General features: G+C 36.0%; 1 protein-coding gene across 1 annotated transcript in view; it reads left to right on the top strand.

Annotated features, from left to right (window-relative positions):
- The first annotated feature begins 301 nt into the window (after positions 1-301).
- Positions 302-16,377, top strand: part of LOC139007050 (beta-casein-like) — a 36,958-nt gene continuing 20,882 nt past the window's right edge. The window contains exons 1-5 of the mRNA XM_070410039.1: positions 302-352; positions 1,440-1,466; positions 2,506-2,529; positions 2,865-2,909; positions 4,198-4,737. Coding sequence (XP_070266140.1) covers positions 302-352; positions 1,440-1,466; positions 2,506-2,529; positions 2,865-2,909; positions 4,198-4,737 — 687 coding nt within the window. The remainder of the gene's footprint in view (positions 353-1,439; positions 1,467-2,505; positions 2,530-2,864; positions 2,910-4,197; positions 4,738-16,377) is intronic.

A 16,377-nucleotide genomic window follows, 5' to 3' on the forward strand; every position in this document is an offset into this window, starting at 1 on the left:
AAAACAACAACACTGTACTCTAAACGAGACTTAAAGGAGTGAAGTAGGTTACAGCTGATAGCTGAAAAAACCTGAATGGCTGGGATTGAATTATAAAATTGATATGTAAGACCACGTTGCCATTGTAGATTTTGTCTTTGGTGTATGATAAAACTTCCATTAGTAATTTTTTCTAAACCACAGATATTTTACTTTTACATTGTTTTGGTTTCTTTAAAAAAATAATCCTACCTAAATAAGAGGTTAGATTGACAACTATACTACCATTTCCTCATTTTCCCTTTCTCAGGACTTGAGAGCCATGAAGGTCCTCATCCTTGCCTGCCTCGTGGCCCTTGCACTTGCATCGGAGGTAAGAAAAAAGGCTAAATGATTAACATGTAGTGAAATATGATCCCACGTGTTGAGAACAACATCAGCAACATTTTAAATGCACATAGAAAGCTGAATTTCAACTGATTTTTTTGTTTACTTCCAAGAAAATCATTTATATTGACTGATTATTTCAACAGAGTCCTGTAGGACCATAAATCTGGTTTAAATGCTTTCTACACCACTGGGCAACCAGTTGCTAAAGAAAAAAACAAACATCAGGCAAAAGGAGAAGAAACACACAGAAAAACCAGAAAAAAAGAGTAATATTGCACAAATACAATTGCATGCATGTGCAACCTAGACAAACATATCAGTGATGAAACTGATGTACCTCTTACTCTGGGGCATTGGGCCAAATCCTACCCGTGTCTACTCAAAGAAATCCAGGGGGTGGAGCAAAGGCAATATTCATAATCATAATGAAAATTGTTTGATACAAATTCAAATAACTCCCTTTCTGTTACCCATCAAAAATTTTTCTTCATTTATTTTAGTGAACATAATACAACAAGCAACATTTAATAGACCCTAATTTTCTCTTTCACTCTGTTCCCTTCCAAAGACAAATAGAAAAATAAAATAGGTAAAATGAAATTATACCATTATAATTATCAAATATTCAGGACATAAAACACAAATATTTTTCAAGGATCTCAAGAGATATATAACATTTTTTATTTCTTAAGTTTGTGAAGGAGATAGCTCTGCATAAAGAAGGAAAAATGAGTCAGCTATAAAACTAAATGGTGGTGGTTTTTTTTTTCTCTTTACAGAAGAAAGAAGTCAGTGTATCCAGTGAGGTAAGATATTTTATTCAGAGAAAATTTTTCCAACCATACATAGTAACATTCTACCCTGGCTGGTTTGCTTGAAGTGGTTGGAGGCTCATCCCATGCAGCACAAGGTTCCGGGTTCAATCCCTGGTCATGGTGGATGGGAGGCAACTTATACATGTTTCTCTCCCACATCAATGTTTCTCTCGCTCTCAAATCAATAAAAAAAAATTCAAAAAAAGTAACAGTCTTTGATGATCCAGTTGTTGATTTTGCATTTTTTCTTTACAGACTGTAGAAAGCATTTCTAGCAGTGAGGTAAGACAATGTTCATTTGAGGGAATTTTCCATTTGGACAGTAAAATGCTAGAAACTCTTTATATTGTGTTACTTTAGGGCACATAAGTCAATGCAGCTAGTTCAGACCTAAATTCTGATGTAAATTTCCATTATATGTTTAAGGACAAAATAAATGTCTACAGAATTCCTTATTCTCTATGCTTTTTATGCTAGCTGCAACTTGAACCTTGTCACTTGCCCCAAACCCTTCTTTAAGTGAATGCTACACTCCTTTTATATGACTGGAGCTCTCTCCACACTGACCCCATTCACTGTTTTGATATTCATTGAACACCTTCTGTGGATTAGATATTGACTAGGAGCTATGGTACAAATTGAAAAGCAGATGCCCATAGGAAAGAATTGCAATATAAGGGGTGGGCAGACATGCAAATGGACATATTTTGTCATTACAGGAGTCGCTTTAGTAAATCAGAGCAGTGAGACTTAGTTTTATTCTTCAGTCTGTCTGGGAAGGTCAGGTAGATATTTACACTTGCACCACTTTTGGAAGTCTGTCACCTGCTAAATGGTACTTGGGTTATTTTATCTCTTCATAAAGGTTATCAGATCCTTAGGGAAAGTATTTTACTTCTTATAATTTATTTGAAGCCTAAACATAACAAAGGAACTAAGAATAATGAACAGAATGTATTAATAGTTGTCATGATTTCTTATTAATGAATTTTATTCTTTAGAATCAGATGGCGTCTTAGAGATCATTTGTTGTCTTAGGAAGGGAACTTAGTGAGGAAAAATTAGTGTCTATTAAATGCTTCTTATTGTACTATATTCACTAACTTTTCTTTCTTGACTGCATTCACTTGTCTTGTTTATAGAGCAGACTTGTGCAGAACAGTGTAACATATAAGTTTCAGTAATTATGCTGTGTTTTTCATTATATTATCCAGTAAGGTGTCAACATTAGCCTATTAAATGCCTTCATATTCTGATTCAAATTGGCAAATAAAAATTTTCCATGAAAACTTAACCTACTTTTATTTTTATTTTTCTGAAGGAATCCATTACCCACATCTATAAGGTAGAGCTATTTATTTATTTATTTATTTATTTGGTTAATAAGATCATATAGACTTCAAATATATGTTCCTATGATACATGACCTGTTTATAGCATTGTGTGCCCATCACCCAAAGTCCAATAATTTTCAATCACCGTATATCTAGGCCCATTATCCTTTACTACCCTCCAACCCTCTTCTCTGGTAACCACCTTACTATGATGTGTGTGTTTGTATGAATTTCAGTTGTATATCACACGTAAGTGGGGAGACATAATTAAATGTACATATTTTCAAAATATTCTACATTTAATTTTTACAGATTATTCTATTTCTATTCATGTTATTTTTTTTAGCAGAAACCTGAACAGTTTGAAAATGAGAAACAGCAACAAAGAGAGGTAATTTGTTCATAATGATTATATTTAAAAAATTGTTATAAAATATAATCCATACAAAAGATGGGCATATTTAGTCTAAAGAATTATAATAAAATACTGCCAGCATGGGGAATATAACATTATCAATATATTTTAAAGATATAAGTGTATTTTTAATCTCATAATCCACTTGGAGAATATAGACTAAATACTTTAGAATAATCATTGATTTGCTCAATTTATGTTTACCATAATGAACACTAGTAGATACATTTTCAAGTTAGAAATAGGTTTCCTTATTATCAAGATACATAGGTGACAAAAGAAATGGTAAGAAAATATGTCATAAATCTGAATCTGATAATTGATTAGCTATTTAAACTTGACCCCACGTTTCTCTGCACTTCCATTTCTTCAACTATAAACTGAGAATATTAATAACCCCTTAGGGTTGATGAGCTGGCACACATTAAATACACAAAGATTTACTTTAAAATTGTGTATTTTATATTAACATTGATGAATACATTCATAAAAGACTCTGCATTACACAGAGGAGAGAAGTGATATACAGAACAACTGAGTACACAATTGTGCGACAATATCACACAGTTATAAAACATAGGTCTTCTAGGGCAACAAATAATTATTTAATTGAAATACATGTGTGGTAACATATCTACTTATAACATTTCAGCTTCATGTTTTGTCAATGACTTGGGTTTGGTAATACAAGAAATATTTTTCTAAATAAAAATGAATTTACAAAATGATGCCTCTTTAAAGACTTACAATAATGACTATCTACTAAATAAACTAGTACTAGAAGTTAGCTGGTGTTGAGTAACTCCTTCAATTAAACCACAAGTTAAGATTTACTTTTCATTAAAACACATAGAAGTAAATCTTGGAAACATTCCTCTAAGTCTTTTTAAAATTAACTTCCATTACGTGAAACAATTTGGTTTACTTTTACACCATGTTGAGAAGTTCATGCCTTCTAAGTACCAAACTCTGCAGCCATCCACAGTATTAAAGGGAACTCAGAAAGGAGAAACAAGCTTGAAATTCCCAAACATTTGATTTCAGTTTGATCTGGGTCCACATATGAAGGAAGTGGATTAATGAAAAATAATTCAATGAGTATTTAACTCATCTTCACATGACTCCAAATAGTTTCTTAACCAGCATAGGTAAATGATTTCCCTTCTCTCTTTCACTCAGGATTCCTCAATAGAGAGGAGGTTAACTCATCATGAATGACAATTATAGCTGAATCATGGACTTAGAGATTTTTCTTTTTTTCCAGGATGAACGCCAGGACAAAATCCACCCCTTTGTTCAGCCACAGCCTCTTTTCTATCCTTATGCTGAGCCCATGCCTTACCCTGTCCTTCCACAAAACATCCTGCCTCTTGCTCAGCCTGCTATGGTGCTGCCTCTCCTTCAGCCTGAAGTGATGGAAGTCCCCAATACTAAGGAGACCATCATTCCTAAGCGCAATGTGATGCAATTGCCTAAATCTCCAGTAGTGCCATTTCTTCAGCGCCAGATCCCAAACCTCACTGATCTCAAGGCACAGCTTCCTCTGCCTCTGCTCCAGCCCTGGATGCCCCAGATCCCACAGCCTCTTCTTCAGACTCCCATGCTTCCCACTCAGCCCCTGGATCAGCCCCTGGTCTCCCTTCCTCAGTCCAAAGTCCTGCCTCTTTCCCAGCAAGTGCTGACCTACCCCCAGAGAGCGATGCCTGCCCAAGCCCTTGTGCTGAACCCAGAGCTTCTGGTTGACCCTACCCAGGCATTCTACCCTGTGATGCAACCTATTGCCCCAGCTTACAACTTACAACAAGTAAGTCCTACTTTATTAACTCTGTTTTCTCATTCATGATGTGTATATGATTGTAGAAGAAGTGTGAGATCCAGAATCTATACTTATAATAGGGTAATTTGCAAATTGGTCTGGGATGTCGTCATGTAACAACGGAACAGCAGGAGGACAGGGCAGTGAGCTATGTGTGGCAGAGAGCTACAGGAGGGCAGAGAGCTACAGGAGGATGGGGCAGCAAGCTCTGTGCAGCGGAGAGCTACAATTGGCGGTGGGTGGGGTGGCCAGCTGAGGCAAACATTAAAGAGCTAGTCGTGCATGGATTCATGTGCAGGACCACTAGCAAAAGAATAAATGAATATTAAATAGACCTCCTAATGCATGTAGTTGACATCAGGGATTCTCAACACTAGTTATGAAATAAAATAACCTAGAAAACTTGTTTTCCCCCAAATCCCAATGCCTAGGTCTGCTCACAAAGGTTTAGAAATAAATCTTCTGATTTTCTATGTAGAAGATACTGAGTATTTAGAAGAAATTATTTCAAAGATTCTGATTTATTTGATGTCTAGAGAACATAGGTAAAGAGGATTAAAACATACCAAATTAAGAATTCAATTTGGGAATCTGAATGTTGAAATGAGTTTAATTATTTTCTTGTGTACATCTATTCTCTACATGCTTTAATGCACATCCTGTTTGTGATATTTGTACATGTGAGGGCAAACTATTGAGATGCTCATTTTATTACTCACCAAATTTTTATTTATTCATTAATTTTTGTATCTAATTTAATTTAATTTTTCATCACCATTCATTCCCCCTTACCCTCTTTCATTTTCATCCACTACCACAACCATTGAGTTTTTAGAAGTATTCTTGCAAAAAATTCAATTGTATATTCATCTCTCTCTCTCTCTCTCTCTCTTTCTTTTAAGGTTTAAGAGGATTTCAATGTTAATACTTGCATCTCACTTTTGGTAAGTTTGGGGAGATGGAGATTAGATTGATTATTCTTATAGTTAATACATTCTTCCATTACATTGTTGTGAATAAGATCAAGATTGTAACAGACTCCATCAATATACAAAATTATTTATTAATTATCAGTGTGTCAGGAACATCAACATAGTTGACTATTATGCACTTTCCTGGAGTTGTGTATCTTTTATTTCATTAATGATAGTTGTGTTATGACATTTGGTGCCTATGTCCTTATGCTTGATTATCATAATTTTAGAGAAAACTGAAAACAGCTTCTCCTACATTTATGTAAATATTTATGAGCTTTTAAAAAGATCAACTTGAATTCTCATTTCTATCTTAGGCTTCTTAAAATTTAATGATTTTTAAATCAATTTTAAAATTTACATATCTTTAGACTCGTGGGTCAAAATAAACTTATTTAGTCTCAGTCTGAGGTTTACAAAGAGGAGAGAATATAACTTTGAGATTCTTAAGATACCAATTTTTTACTTATTATGTTAAAGTAGATAGTTCACTAAAAAAATTCCAAGTGAGATGCTACTTGGTCTTAGGAGACTTATATGCAAGATAGGGCACAACATGGTACATTGGTAATAAAGTTCCTCTAGTGAATTAGTCATCCCAAAATTATAAATGGAGAGAGATGTATGGTTATATCATAAAACATAACTAATTCTTTGTATGTTTGTTTTCTATTCCATAGAATTGACTGCAACTGGAAATGTGGCATCTTTTTAATCTTTGTATCATGCAATCAAAAAAAGTAATAATGTGTAAATTATTCTACATGAAAAAATGTATTTCTTTTTTATTTTATGTATTATATAACATTTATCTTAATTTGAATTGGACTCATAACCTCTCTTTTCCATATTTTAATTAAAAATGTACCAAAAGTTTCAGTTTTGAGTTGGAAATACCATAACCATATCAATAATATATATTCAAATATTTTCTGGAATTGTACTTATTATTACTATTTCCTAAACAGTCATTTCAATAAAGTAATCCTTTATGCATATTAATTTTTCCTGTCTTTATTATAATCTTTCAAACTTAATTGGTTTCTTTAATATTAACTTTAGATTATTACTATCATTAAAAATAGCCATGAAAGAATAAAATTAAATGGAATGCAGTGAATTGAATATTAAAAGATATCAAAAAGTAGAGGGAAAAGGTAATCATATACTGTTTGATCTAAAAAGACTTAATTTACATCTATAATCCCAGTTAAACCATTACACCTGTGCTTTACACCTTCCAAGTACCCAGCATCAGATGTCAAATTCTATGGTTACCCTAGGAAAAAAAAAGATTCAAATGTAAAATCAGATTCACAGCTCTGCAACATAGCAGCTAAGTTGTGCCTTGAAAGATACTTGATTTTTCTGAAGCTTCATTTTCTACATCTATTGGAGTCAATTCAAAGGGTTTTATTGAAGTTTGAATGTGATTAGTGGACTGCACAGTATATGATTAGTGTTCCTTGTTGTTACTTGACTTATCAGAGCAGCAAGAGCCAATACCACAATCAGTAAGAGGTGGGTTATGTGATTTTTGCCAGTAATGCCCAAGAACCAAAAACTTACAGAAAGCTCTGATATTCATTGTCACTGACAGTGGAGTAATTGTTTCATTGTGATGAATTATTCCTCTACCAACTCCTGCACTGCACACTCAACTCAATCCATTTGAGTTTACACAAAGAATCATCTCTAATAATTTATTCCCTCTTTGCTGCATTCGCAATGTTTTCCTAACCTTTAGGATCAAAAGTACAAACCAAACATACTGTCATCAACTTGTTCCCATCAAATCATATCCTTACTGAAACCACTTGTCTTTCCAAGGTCAACAACAACTTTCATCTTGCTAAACTGTGCTCATTTTAACCATCCTCTTAGTGCTATTAGGTTGACTTGATCATCCCTTCTTTTTTGAAATACCATACTTCTCTCTTCATTTGAAATCCTAAGGTGTCAAACCCTTGGTTTCTCTCTCAACTCACTAGCCATTTATTTGCAACCTCCCTTCTGTATAGCTGAGATTTTCTTTCCAGCTACCTGCTAAAAGTGAACTAGCTTCCCGTTCAAATATGACTAAAGGCAATATTTTGCTTAGTACTCTAGTGATTTTAGGTAAACTTCATGGATTAGATTTTCTTTTAGTACAGAACATTTCACAATTAAAATGAGATTGCCGCCTGACTGACGTGGTTCAGTGGTTGAGTGTCGATGTATGAACCAGGAGGTCATGGTTCGATTCCTGGTTAGGACATAGGCCCTGGTTGCAGGGTAGATCCCCAGTGTGGGGCATGCAGGAGGCAACTGATCAATGATTCTTTCTCATCGATGTTTCTCTCTCTCTCTCTCTCTCTTTTTTCCTCTCTGAAATCAATAAAAATATATTTAAAATATATAAAATGAGATTGCCTAGATGATTTTCTTGCCCTTTGAATAGCCATCCAGTTATGTCATGACCTGCTTTCTTCCATAATCATTGTCCCAGAAGATTATAAAATAATACTGTATAGCTTTTAGTTAAAAATATTGACAGTCTGAAAAATTTAATGGGTGTTGGCATATGATAGTTGTAAAAAATGAGAATAAAAATAGATATGGGTGCTATATGTCCAATTGTGTCCCTCCCCAAAGATATGTTGAAGTCCTATCTCCCCATACCTCAGAATTTTTTTCCAATTTTAATACAAACCATTTCTTAAAAATTAAATATATATGAACATAAAACTGCAATGAATTTTTTCACTTTCTTTTTTAATTTTTAAAATATATTATCATTGAAAGTTCCACATATGTTCTCTTTCCCCCCCCCCCCATTGACCTCTTCTAATGCACCCTCACATCCCCCCTCATTCCCCACCCTTAGCAGGTTTGGCTCAGTGAATAGAGCCTCGGCCAGTGGGCTGAAGAGTCCTGGGTTTGATTCCTGTCAAGCACACATTCCTTCTTTGCAGGTTTAATTCCAGGACATGTTCGGGGTGCGTGTGGGAGGCAACCAATTGATCAATTGATGTGTGTCTCTCTCACATTGATGTTTCTCTCTCTGTGTATCTCTCCCTTCTACTCTCTCTAAAAATCAGTGGGAAAATATCCTCAGGTGAGGATAAACAACAAAGACAAAAAACCATATCTCAGAAATTGATCTTATTTGGAAATATTGGTGATTGCAGATTTAATTAGTTAAGGCAAGGTTATCTAAGAATAAGCTTGTGTGTCCTTATTGCAGTTTAATATGACTGTTGTCTTTATAAGAAGAGACAAAGAGGGAGAAAACGGCTTTGTGGCAACAGAGGCAGAGATTGCAGTGATGCATTTACAAACCAGGGAATGTCAGGATTGCCAGTAAATGCCAGAAACTAGGAAAAGGCAAAGATAAATTATTTCCCAGAGCTGTCACAAAGAGCAAGGCTCTGCTGTTGCTTCCTAGCCACCAGTTTTGGTATTGTGTCTTGGCAGTGCTAGGAAATTAATACAATCGGATATTTGACACATGCTTCATAGATCAATTTATTATGCATGGAAAGTGTTTTTTAATTTTATGACATTTAACACAGAGAGCAAACAGAAAAAAATCAAATAGTCCAGGATAATATCATTATATCATTACTACTATGTTACAACTATTGATCATTGTGTTATATGATTACTACGGTGTTACAAGTATTGATCTCAGGTATGTGTTGTTCATGTAACATTAGTTGATTGACTTTTCCTTTTTGTTGTTGTTGTTGTTTTGAAAGCTGGAATTTGTACACAGGCACATTATTTATAGTTTGATTTTTTAAAAAAAATTCCAACCTAATGCCTGAGAGAATACAAATAATACTCTACTTTTTGAATTGTTTGATAAAATATGCTTTCTGTAGCACATTGGATGTATTTATTGCAAGCAGGCTGATAATACGTTGCTAGATGTGTCGAAGGATTTTTGAGTAAGAAGAATCGTCATGAGGAGAGAGCAAAGAAGACTTCTTACCACGCCTGTAGATAAAAGGGAAAAGGCTCTTTATTAAACTACAGACTAAGTCATTGCTAATTCCATTATGCTATCCTGTTTTTGAATTATATGCAGATCTATTCATTTGTGTCTGATCAACTGTACACAATTGCACTTATATTACTCCATGCTCACCTCTAATCACACCAGCACAGCCAAGTGGTAGTCAGGCTGCTTTAAGCCCCTAAATTCCACTGGTCCTAAAGCTTGAACAAGCACTACAAAATGGAAAAGCCCCATTGCTTATCCTGAGAATCGGCTGACAACAGTGGACACCTTTTCCTACTGGTCATTTCCCCATGGTGTCTCACCTTCCCCTTAATCTTTGCTTACCTCTCTCTACCCTATGGGGAGGGGGGCGCTTTTCTGTTCAATATTGTGAAACTTGCATATTTATGAGATTTGAGTATTCTCCCCAGGCCTTGTCCAAGTTTGGATAAGTTTTTAGTTGACGTCACAAAGGTCGCTTGACCCAAATCCATGCCTTGGTGAAAATTATTCAGATGAAAAAGCTTTACTAAAATTATTCTGCAGTATCATCAGATTCCAATTTAGAATAAATTACTGCTATCTCTACTACTTCTTCCTTAATTCTAGCTTTTATTTCCCAACTTAAATTACTGTGCTAGTTTCTCTGTGAACTTGTTTGTGGTCTGTCAATACTCCCCTCACCCTCCTGGCCATACTGCGGCTTGTGCAATAGGCCTCAATAACACATCCAGTCACATCCCTGCTTTGTCAAATGATATTCTGACTGATGATGACTGGCTTTATATCCATCTTCATGACTAGACAATAAGCTGTCCACTGCAGAGACTTTGGCTTAAAGGTATTTATATTCCCAGTGCTATCTCACTGCATGCTCACTGTGGTCCACAAATACCTGATGATTGAATACAAATTGCAGCTGCATCCCTGTTTCATAGAATAATATCACAAGGAACAGCATTTATTTCCAATTATTTCTTTCAAGTCTTCCAAAAAATTTCTTATTTCCATGTCTTTAAATTTCCTGGCCAAACTAATTATATGCACCTAGCTATGATTTTTCCTTTTATGCATTTCAGTGTTTTAAGAAGCGGCTTTTGAATTTGAATGCTATTCACTTTCAAAATTAATGTAGCCAAATGATCTTCTTTAACCTCCTCTACATAAATCAAGCAAAACAGAGGAACAAAACAAAATTCCCTGAAACAAACAAAACAACTTTCTCACCCCAAACAACAGAGACAATAGGAGAACATTGTTTCTTTTCTGAAAGGCATATTTGCTAAGCACTTTTATGTGCTAATTCAGGACCCAGAACTTGCATCTATTTCTTTTTTATCCCCTTCTCTGGTTTCATTTTGCATTCAATCCATCATGAAATTTATTGATTTTTTTCCTTAGAGTCCCTTGTCCTAATTCTTTTAAGTCTATCACCAGCTTATCTCAGTTTGCCTGCCCCGTCTCTTAAATATAGTGAACATATTTCATCCATATTTGTCTCTCAAATAGTATTTTTAATATATCCTTTTAATATATCCTTGATCAATTATATTTAGCTACTAGAGGCTCAGTGCACAAAAATTTGTGCACTAGGTGGGGTCTCTCAGCCTGACCTATGCCCTCTTGCAGTCTGGGACCCCTTGGAGGATGTCCACCTGCTGGCTTAGGCTCACTCCCTGGGGGATTAGACCCAAGCTGGCAGTCAGACATCCCTCTGGCTGCCTGGAAGCCCTCGGGGGATGTCCACTTACCAGCAGGGAGCAGGCCTAAGCTGCAGTCGGACATCATTAGTGCTGCTGAGGAGGCAGGAGAGGCTCCCGCCACCACCACTGTGCTGGCAGCCATCAGCCTGGCTTGTGGCTGAACAGAGCTCCCCCTGTGGGAGTGCACTGACCACCAGGGGACAGCTCCTGCATTGAGCATCTGTGCTCTGGTGGTCAGTGTGTGTCATAGTGACCAGCCATTCCCAATCATTCTGCTGTTAGGGTCAATTTGCAAATTACCCTTTTATTATATAGGATAGAGGCCTGGTGTATGGGTGGGGGCTGGCTGGTTTGTCCTGAAGAGTGTCCTGGATCAGGGTAGGGTTCCTGCTGGGGTGCCAGGCCAGCCTGGGTAAGGGGATGATGGCTTTTTTCAGGCTGGCCACACCCCCTTTAGGGTGGGGGTCCCCACTGGGGTGCCTGGCCAGCCTGGGTGAGGGGCTGAGGGCCGTTTTCAGGCTGGCCAAACCCCTCCAGCAACGGAAGCTCCCAGCCTCTCCTTTTTTTCTTTTTCTTATTTTATTCTGGGATTTATTTTCCTTCTACAATTGAAACTTTAGTCTTGAGAGGAGCTCAGAGCTGGCCAGGGCAGGCGGGAGGGAAGCTTTGCTTCCTCCATTGCCAGGGGCAACCCACGCCTCCTGCTCACTCCAGCTTTGTGGCCATGGCCGGCTGAGAGCAGGTATCTGGGGTTTATTTATCTTCTATAATTGAAACTTTGTTGCTTTGAGTGGAGTTCAGAGCCGGGCTGCAGCAGGCGGGAAGCTTGGCTTCCTCCATCATTGGGGCAACCAAGCCTCCTGCTTGCTCCAGCTCTGTGGCTGCTGGCCGACATCTTGGTTGGGTTAATTTGCATATAGTTTCTCTGATTGGCTGGTGGGTGTGGCTTAAGGCATAGCAAAGGTATGGTCAATTTGCATGTTTGTCTTTTATTAGTGTAGATTTGTAATGCCTAAGGGAGTAAGTTCAAACTCTTTGCCCTATGTTAAATGTACATAGGTAATTTATTCATATTGGAGTTTAATATGAATAAATTATCTATGAACATTTAAAAATAACTGACATTTTTCAGAATTATTTTAACTCTAAATTGCAGAATTTTATAGTGTAATATTTAATTTTTCATGGAATTTGTAATACTTAATGTTATTTCATATAAAATTGACTTTTAAAAAATAAGTTTGTAATATGTCCTTATCTTCTTGTTAGAATTATCAGAACACTGGTCCCTATCCCAATTGCTCATCAGAGTCTCAAGCAAAGTTTCTCTAACTTTATTATGTTATGAATCAAATAGGGACCTTATTAAAATTCAGATTCTGATTGAATAGGTCTGGGTGGGTCTTCACACTCTAACTTTCTAACAATTGCCCAGATGGAGTTTGTGTGCCTGCTTCAAAGATTACATTTTGGAAGGTCACCTTTAAACAATATGCAGCACAGATTTAATGCTGGGCATGGTATAGTCACAATCATATGCAACTTTAATCACGGGCATTGATGGAATATGTCTTTCAATAGTCTCACCAATTCTATGAAGTGGGTACATATTATAATACCTGTTTGTCCATGAGAAAATTGAAGTTTAAAAAAGATTAGAAGTAGTTCAAGGTCATGAAACTGATAGTTGTCCCAACCAGGATACAATCACCAGGGTTCCCATCCTAAAAGCCCACCTCTAACCACACCAGCACAGAACTTTTCTTTTAGAAACATTTAGAGGAATAAATGCACTTTAGGAAAGCTACACCTAGCTATACTACTCAAACCGGTCTGCTTTTGGTTTGATGGCTTTATTTTATTTATTCTTGTTTTAACTCAATGAAATTTCTGGAGAACAAAAAATGTAACTGGATGTGGCTTACCTCTGTCATCTGTCCTGTGATTATTACTTTCCTTCATATGGATATGGATATGGATATGGATATGCTGGTGGATACTGCCCATATGGGTAATACCCTCCCTGAAAAGATAAAATTGCAGAGAATTGAGACAATGACTGTAAATATTTCACAATAATTTCCATTAGAAACTTAATTTGTTAAAGTTGGTAGGAACACATAGATCACCTAGATGTTTGATTTTTCAAAATTTTAGATAGTTTTACACTTTTTTTATAAGAAAAATGTTTAAGAGAAAAATAGAACAACATTTACAGTTAAACTGTTTGTTGACAATTTTATTGTTTTATAATACACGTGGAGCCAACCACTCCAGAAATTTAAATATTCCTTAAAGTATTACTTCCAAATTCCTGCTTTTTCCATCCTTGAGTTTTCCAGAGAGAAGGAATTTGCTGTTTCCAGGTTAGGTGGAATTGCTATGTCTCATTCTTGACTTATAATGACCTTAACTGTTTCTTCAAACTCCTACTTTCTCTAATTTCATTCCTGCTAAATTCAATATTTTTTATCTCTCCTTTATCTTTTAATTTGGTGCCATGTTAAAATTAATCTATTTAATATATTCATAAGAATTTCTGAGACATATTTATATGACATGACAATAATTTGAGATATTAAGAGTATTTCATTAAAAAATCCTGAATAAATGACCTTTCTTACCTTATTTACAGATCCATTTAACTTAACTTAATGACTTCATCATCTTCCACAAGAATCAAAAGGTGAAAACTTACCACATCACCTGTGCATTAGCAGCCTCTACGCTCCATTGTGGATATATTATATTTAATATATTTTAACCCCTAGAGTGCCGGGCGGCACAATCGCGCTCCTCCTGTCTTTTGCCAAAAGTGCCGGGATCGCTATCGCCCTCCTCCTGCAGTGTCACTATTAGATGCTAGTAGTTCACTCTTTATTGACAGATGGCACCTAAGTGCAGATTACTTGTGATGCCAAAAGTTTGTAGTTCTAAAATTGACCACTGGCATTTATCTGCCTAATTTTTTACAGGTACTACGATTTTATGAAGTTTACTCAGATTTTGTAGCCCTAAAGCTTCAAAATGGCATCCAGTTCTAAGTCTGCTTTTATTAGTGATGATGATATTGCTAAATATGTCAATTCTTGCTGTGAAGATGACGATTTTGTGAAAGATATTGGAGAAGGGTGTCCCTCTATTTTAACATTATACGTTTTGTTCAAAATTTTTTTCTACTAGTATTTTATAATATAATCAGCAAACAATATATGTCAAAGATGAAAACAAATGTATTAAAGGTTTCCTTAAGTTTTTGAATATGTAACTTCATTTACTTGCGATTCATAATTGTTTTTCCTAAACTGCTGTAAAATCATCAAAAATGCCTTGGCAATTTTGGCATAGTTCCTAGGATATTGGTTGGCACTCAAAGGGTTAATATTCAACTATTCTTTAGGCCAAGGCAATTACTTACCAAACAATGATGCTTACATTCTGCAACAACAGTTGGCTTCTTCAGGGTAGCATTATATGTTCTATCTAAATGCTACCAGTACATAAGCTTTGGTCCTTTAGCAGTATATCATAAATAAATAAACTCAATGTCCACATCAGGCATTCATTATATAGATATGTTTCAGAGATAAGGGTTGATTCTTCTAATAGAATTAATACTCAGACAAGGGAATGTGTTTTACTATACCACATTATCTGGGCAATACTTACATGGTGTTTCTTTTTATAATAACGATGTTTCTGTTAAAATAAAGAACAAGTTAAAATTGTTATCCATGTTTAATTACCAAGTTTCTCAGTACATGAATGTGTCTTACCTCATGAGATGAAGAATCGGCACTCTTGAAAAAAGAAAAGAAAAGAATGAACATCTCAATTGTATAATTCTAGATTGAATGTCAAATGCTCTTGGCTTCCACAGTTATGATTAAACAAAATGGAGGCAAAGCCTTAGGTAACTGATCACAAAGTTGGCTGTTTCATGTTAGTGACAGAATAAAGACTAGGCTTAGGCTATAATTAATTCATTACATTTCAATATAAACTCACTCAGGACCAAATTTCTTTTGTGTGATAAGGAAGAAAATTTATCACTGTGACCAGGAGAGTGAAAATGATAAGTTAAAATGTGGGTTAACACAACACCATGTAGGTTTGAAGTTGTTGAAAAACTATGTACATTTACATATTGATTGTATAGGTACAGACTGATATTATTATGGTTTTCTCTGTTCTTCTTGGATTTTTATTTATTTATTTTTGCACTTCCACCTCTTTGTGGGCTTAGTGTCTCATGTGTACTCCAGATTTATTCAAAGTCCTTAATGTACTGATATAGGCTAATTTAAGGAAAATTTCCATACAAAACCATGTTCGGGCAATGCAACTTTGGTCCACAACACAAGAAACAAGAGACCATCTTTGAATAATTCCTGAGAACATATTCTTCAAAATTTTCTGATATACTTACAACCAAGGCAACCATGAGAGCCATGATAAAGGCGAAGACAAAGATCCTCATATTTGGCTGAGTCCTGTGAAAGCATACATGACAGATCATTCCTGCACTTGCAAATCACTTATTGATCAAAGTAGGAGCCACAGCTTTGGGAGACAGATTGGATTTACAAAGAGAATTAAAACACATCACCTGACATCATGGAATTTAGAGACCAATAGAGAACATTGATATGTAAAGATAAGTGCTGTGGCATAGAAATAATATCCTATATGATAAAAGGTTACTATGCAAATTGACCTAATTGCAGAATGACTGGTCGCTATGATGTGCACTGACCACCAGAGGGCAGACACTCAACGCAGGAGCTGCCCCACAGGTGGTCAGTCTGCTCCCACAGGGGGAGCGCCACTCAGCCAGAAGCCAGGCTCACAGCTGGTGAACATAGTGGCCGTGGTGGGAGCCTCTCCCACCTCTGTGGCAGCATGGAGAGTGGGCCTAAGCCATTAGTCAGACATCCCCCAAGGGCTCCCAACTGTGAGAGGGTGC

Source organism: Myotis yumanensis, unplaced genomic scaffold (genome assembly GCF_028538775.1).
Source record: "Myotis yumanensis isolate MYYU_CA2020_CCGP unplaced genomic scaffold, mMyoYum1.0.hap1 SCAF_1, whole genome shotgun sequence".
Taxonomy (NCBI): domain Eukaryota; kingdom Metazoa; phylum Chordata; class Mammalia; order Chiroptera; family Vespertilionidae; genus Myotis; species Myotis yumanensis.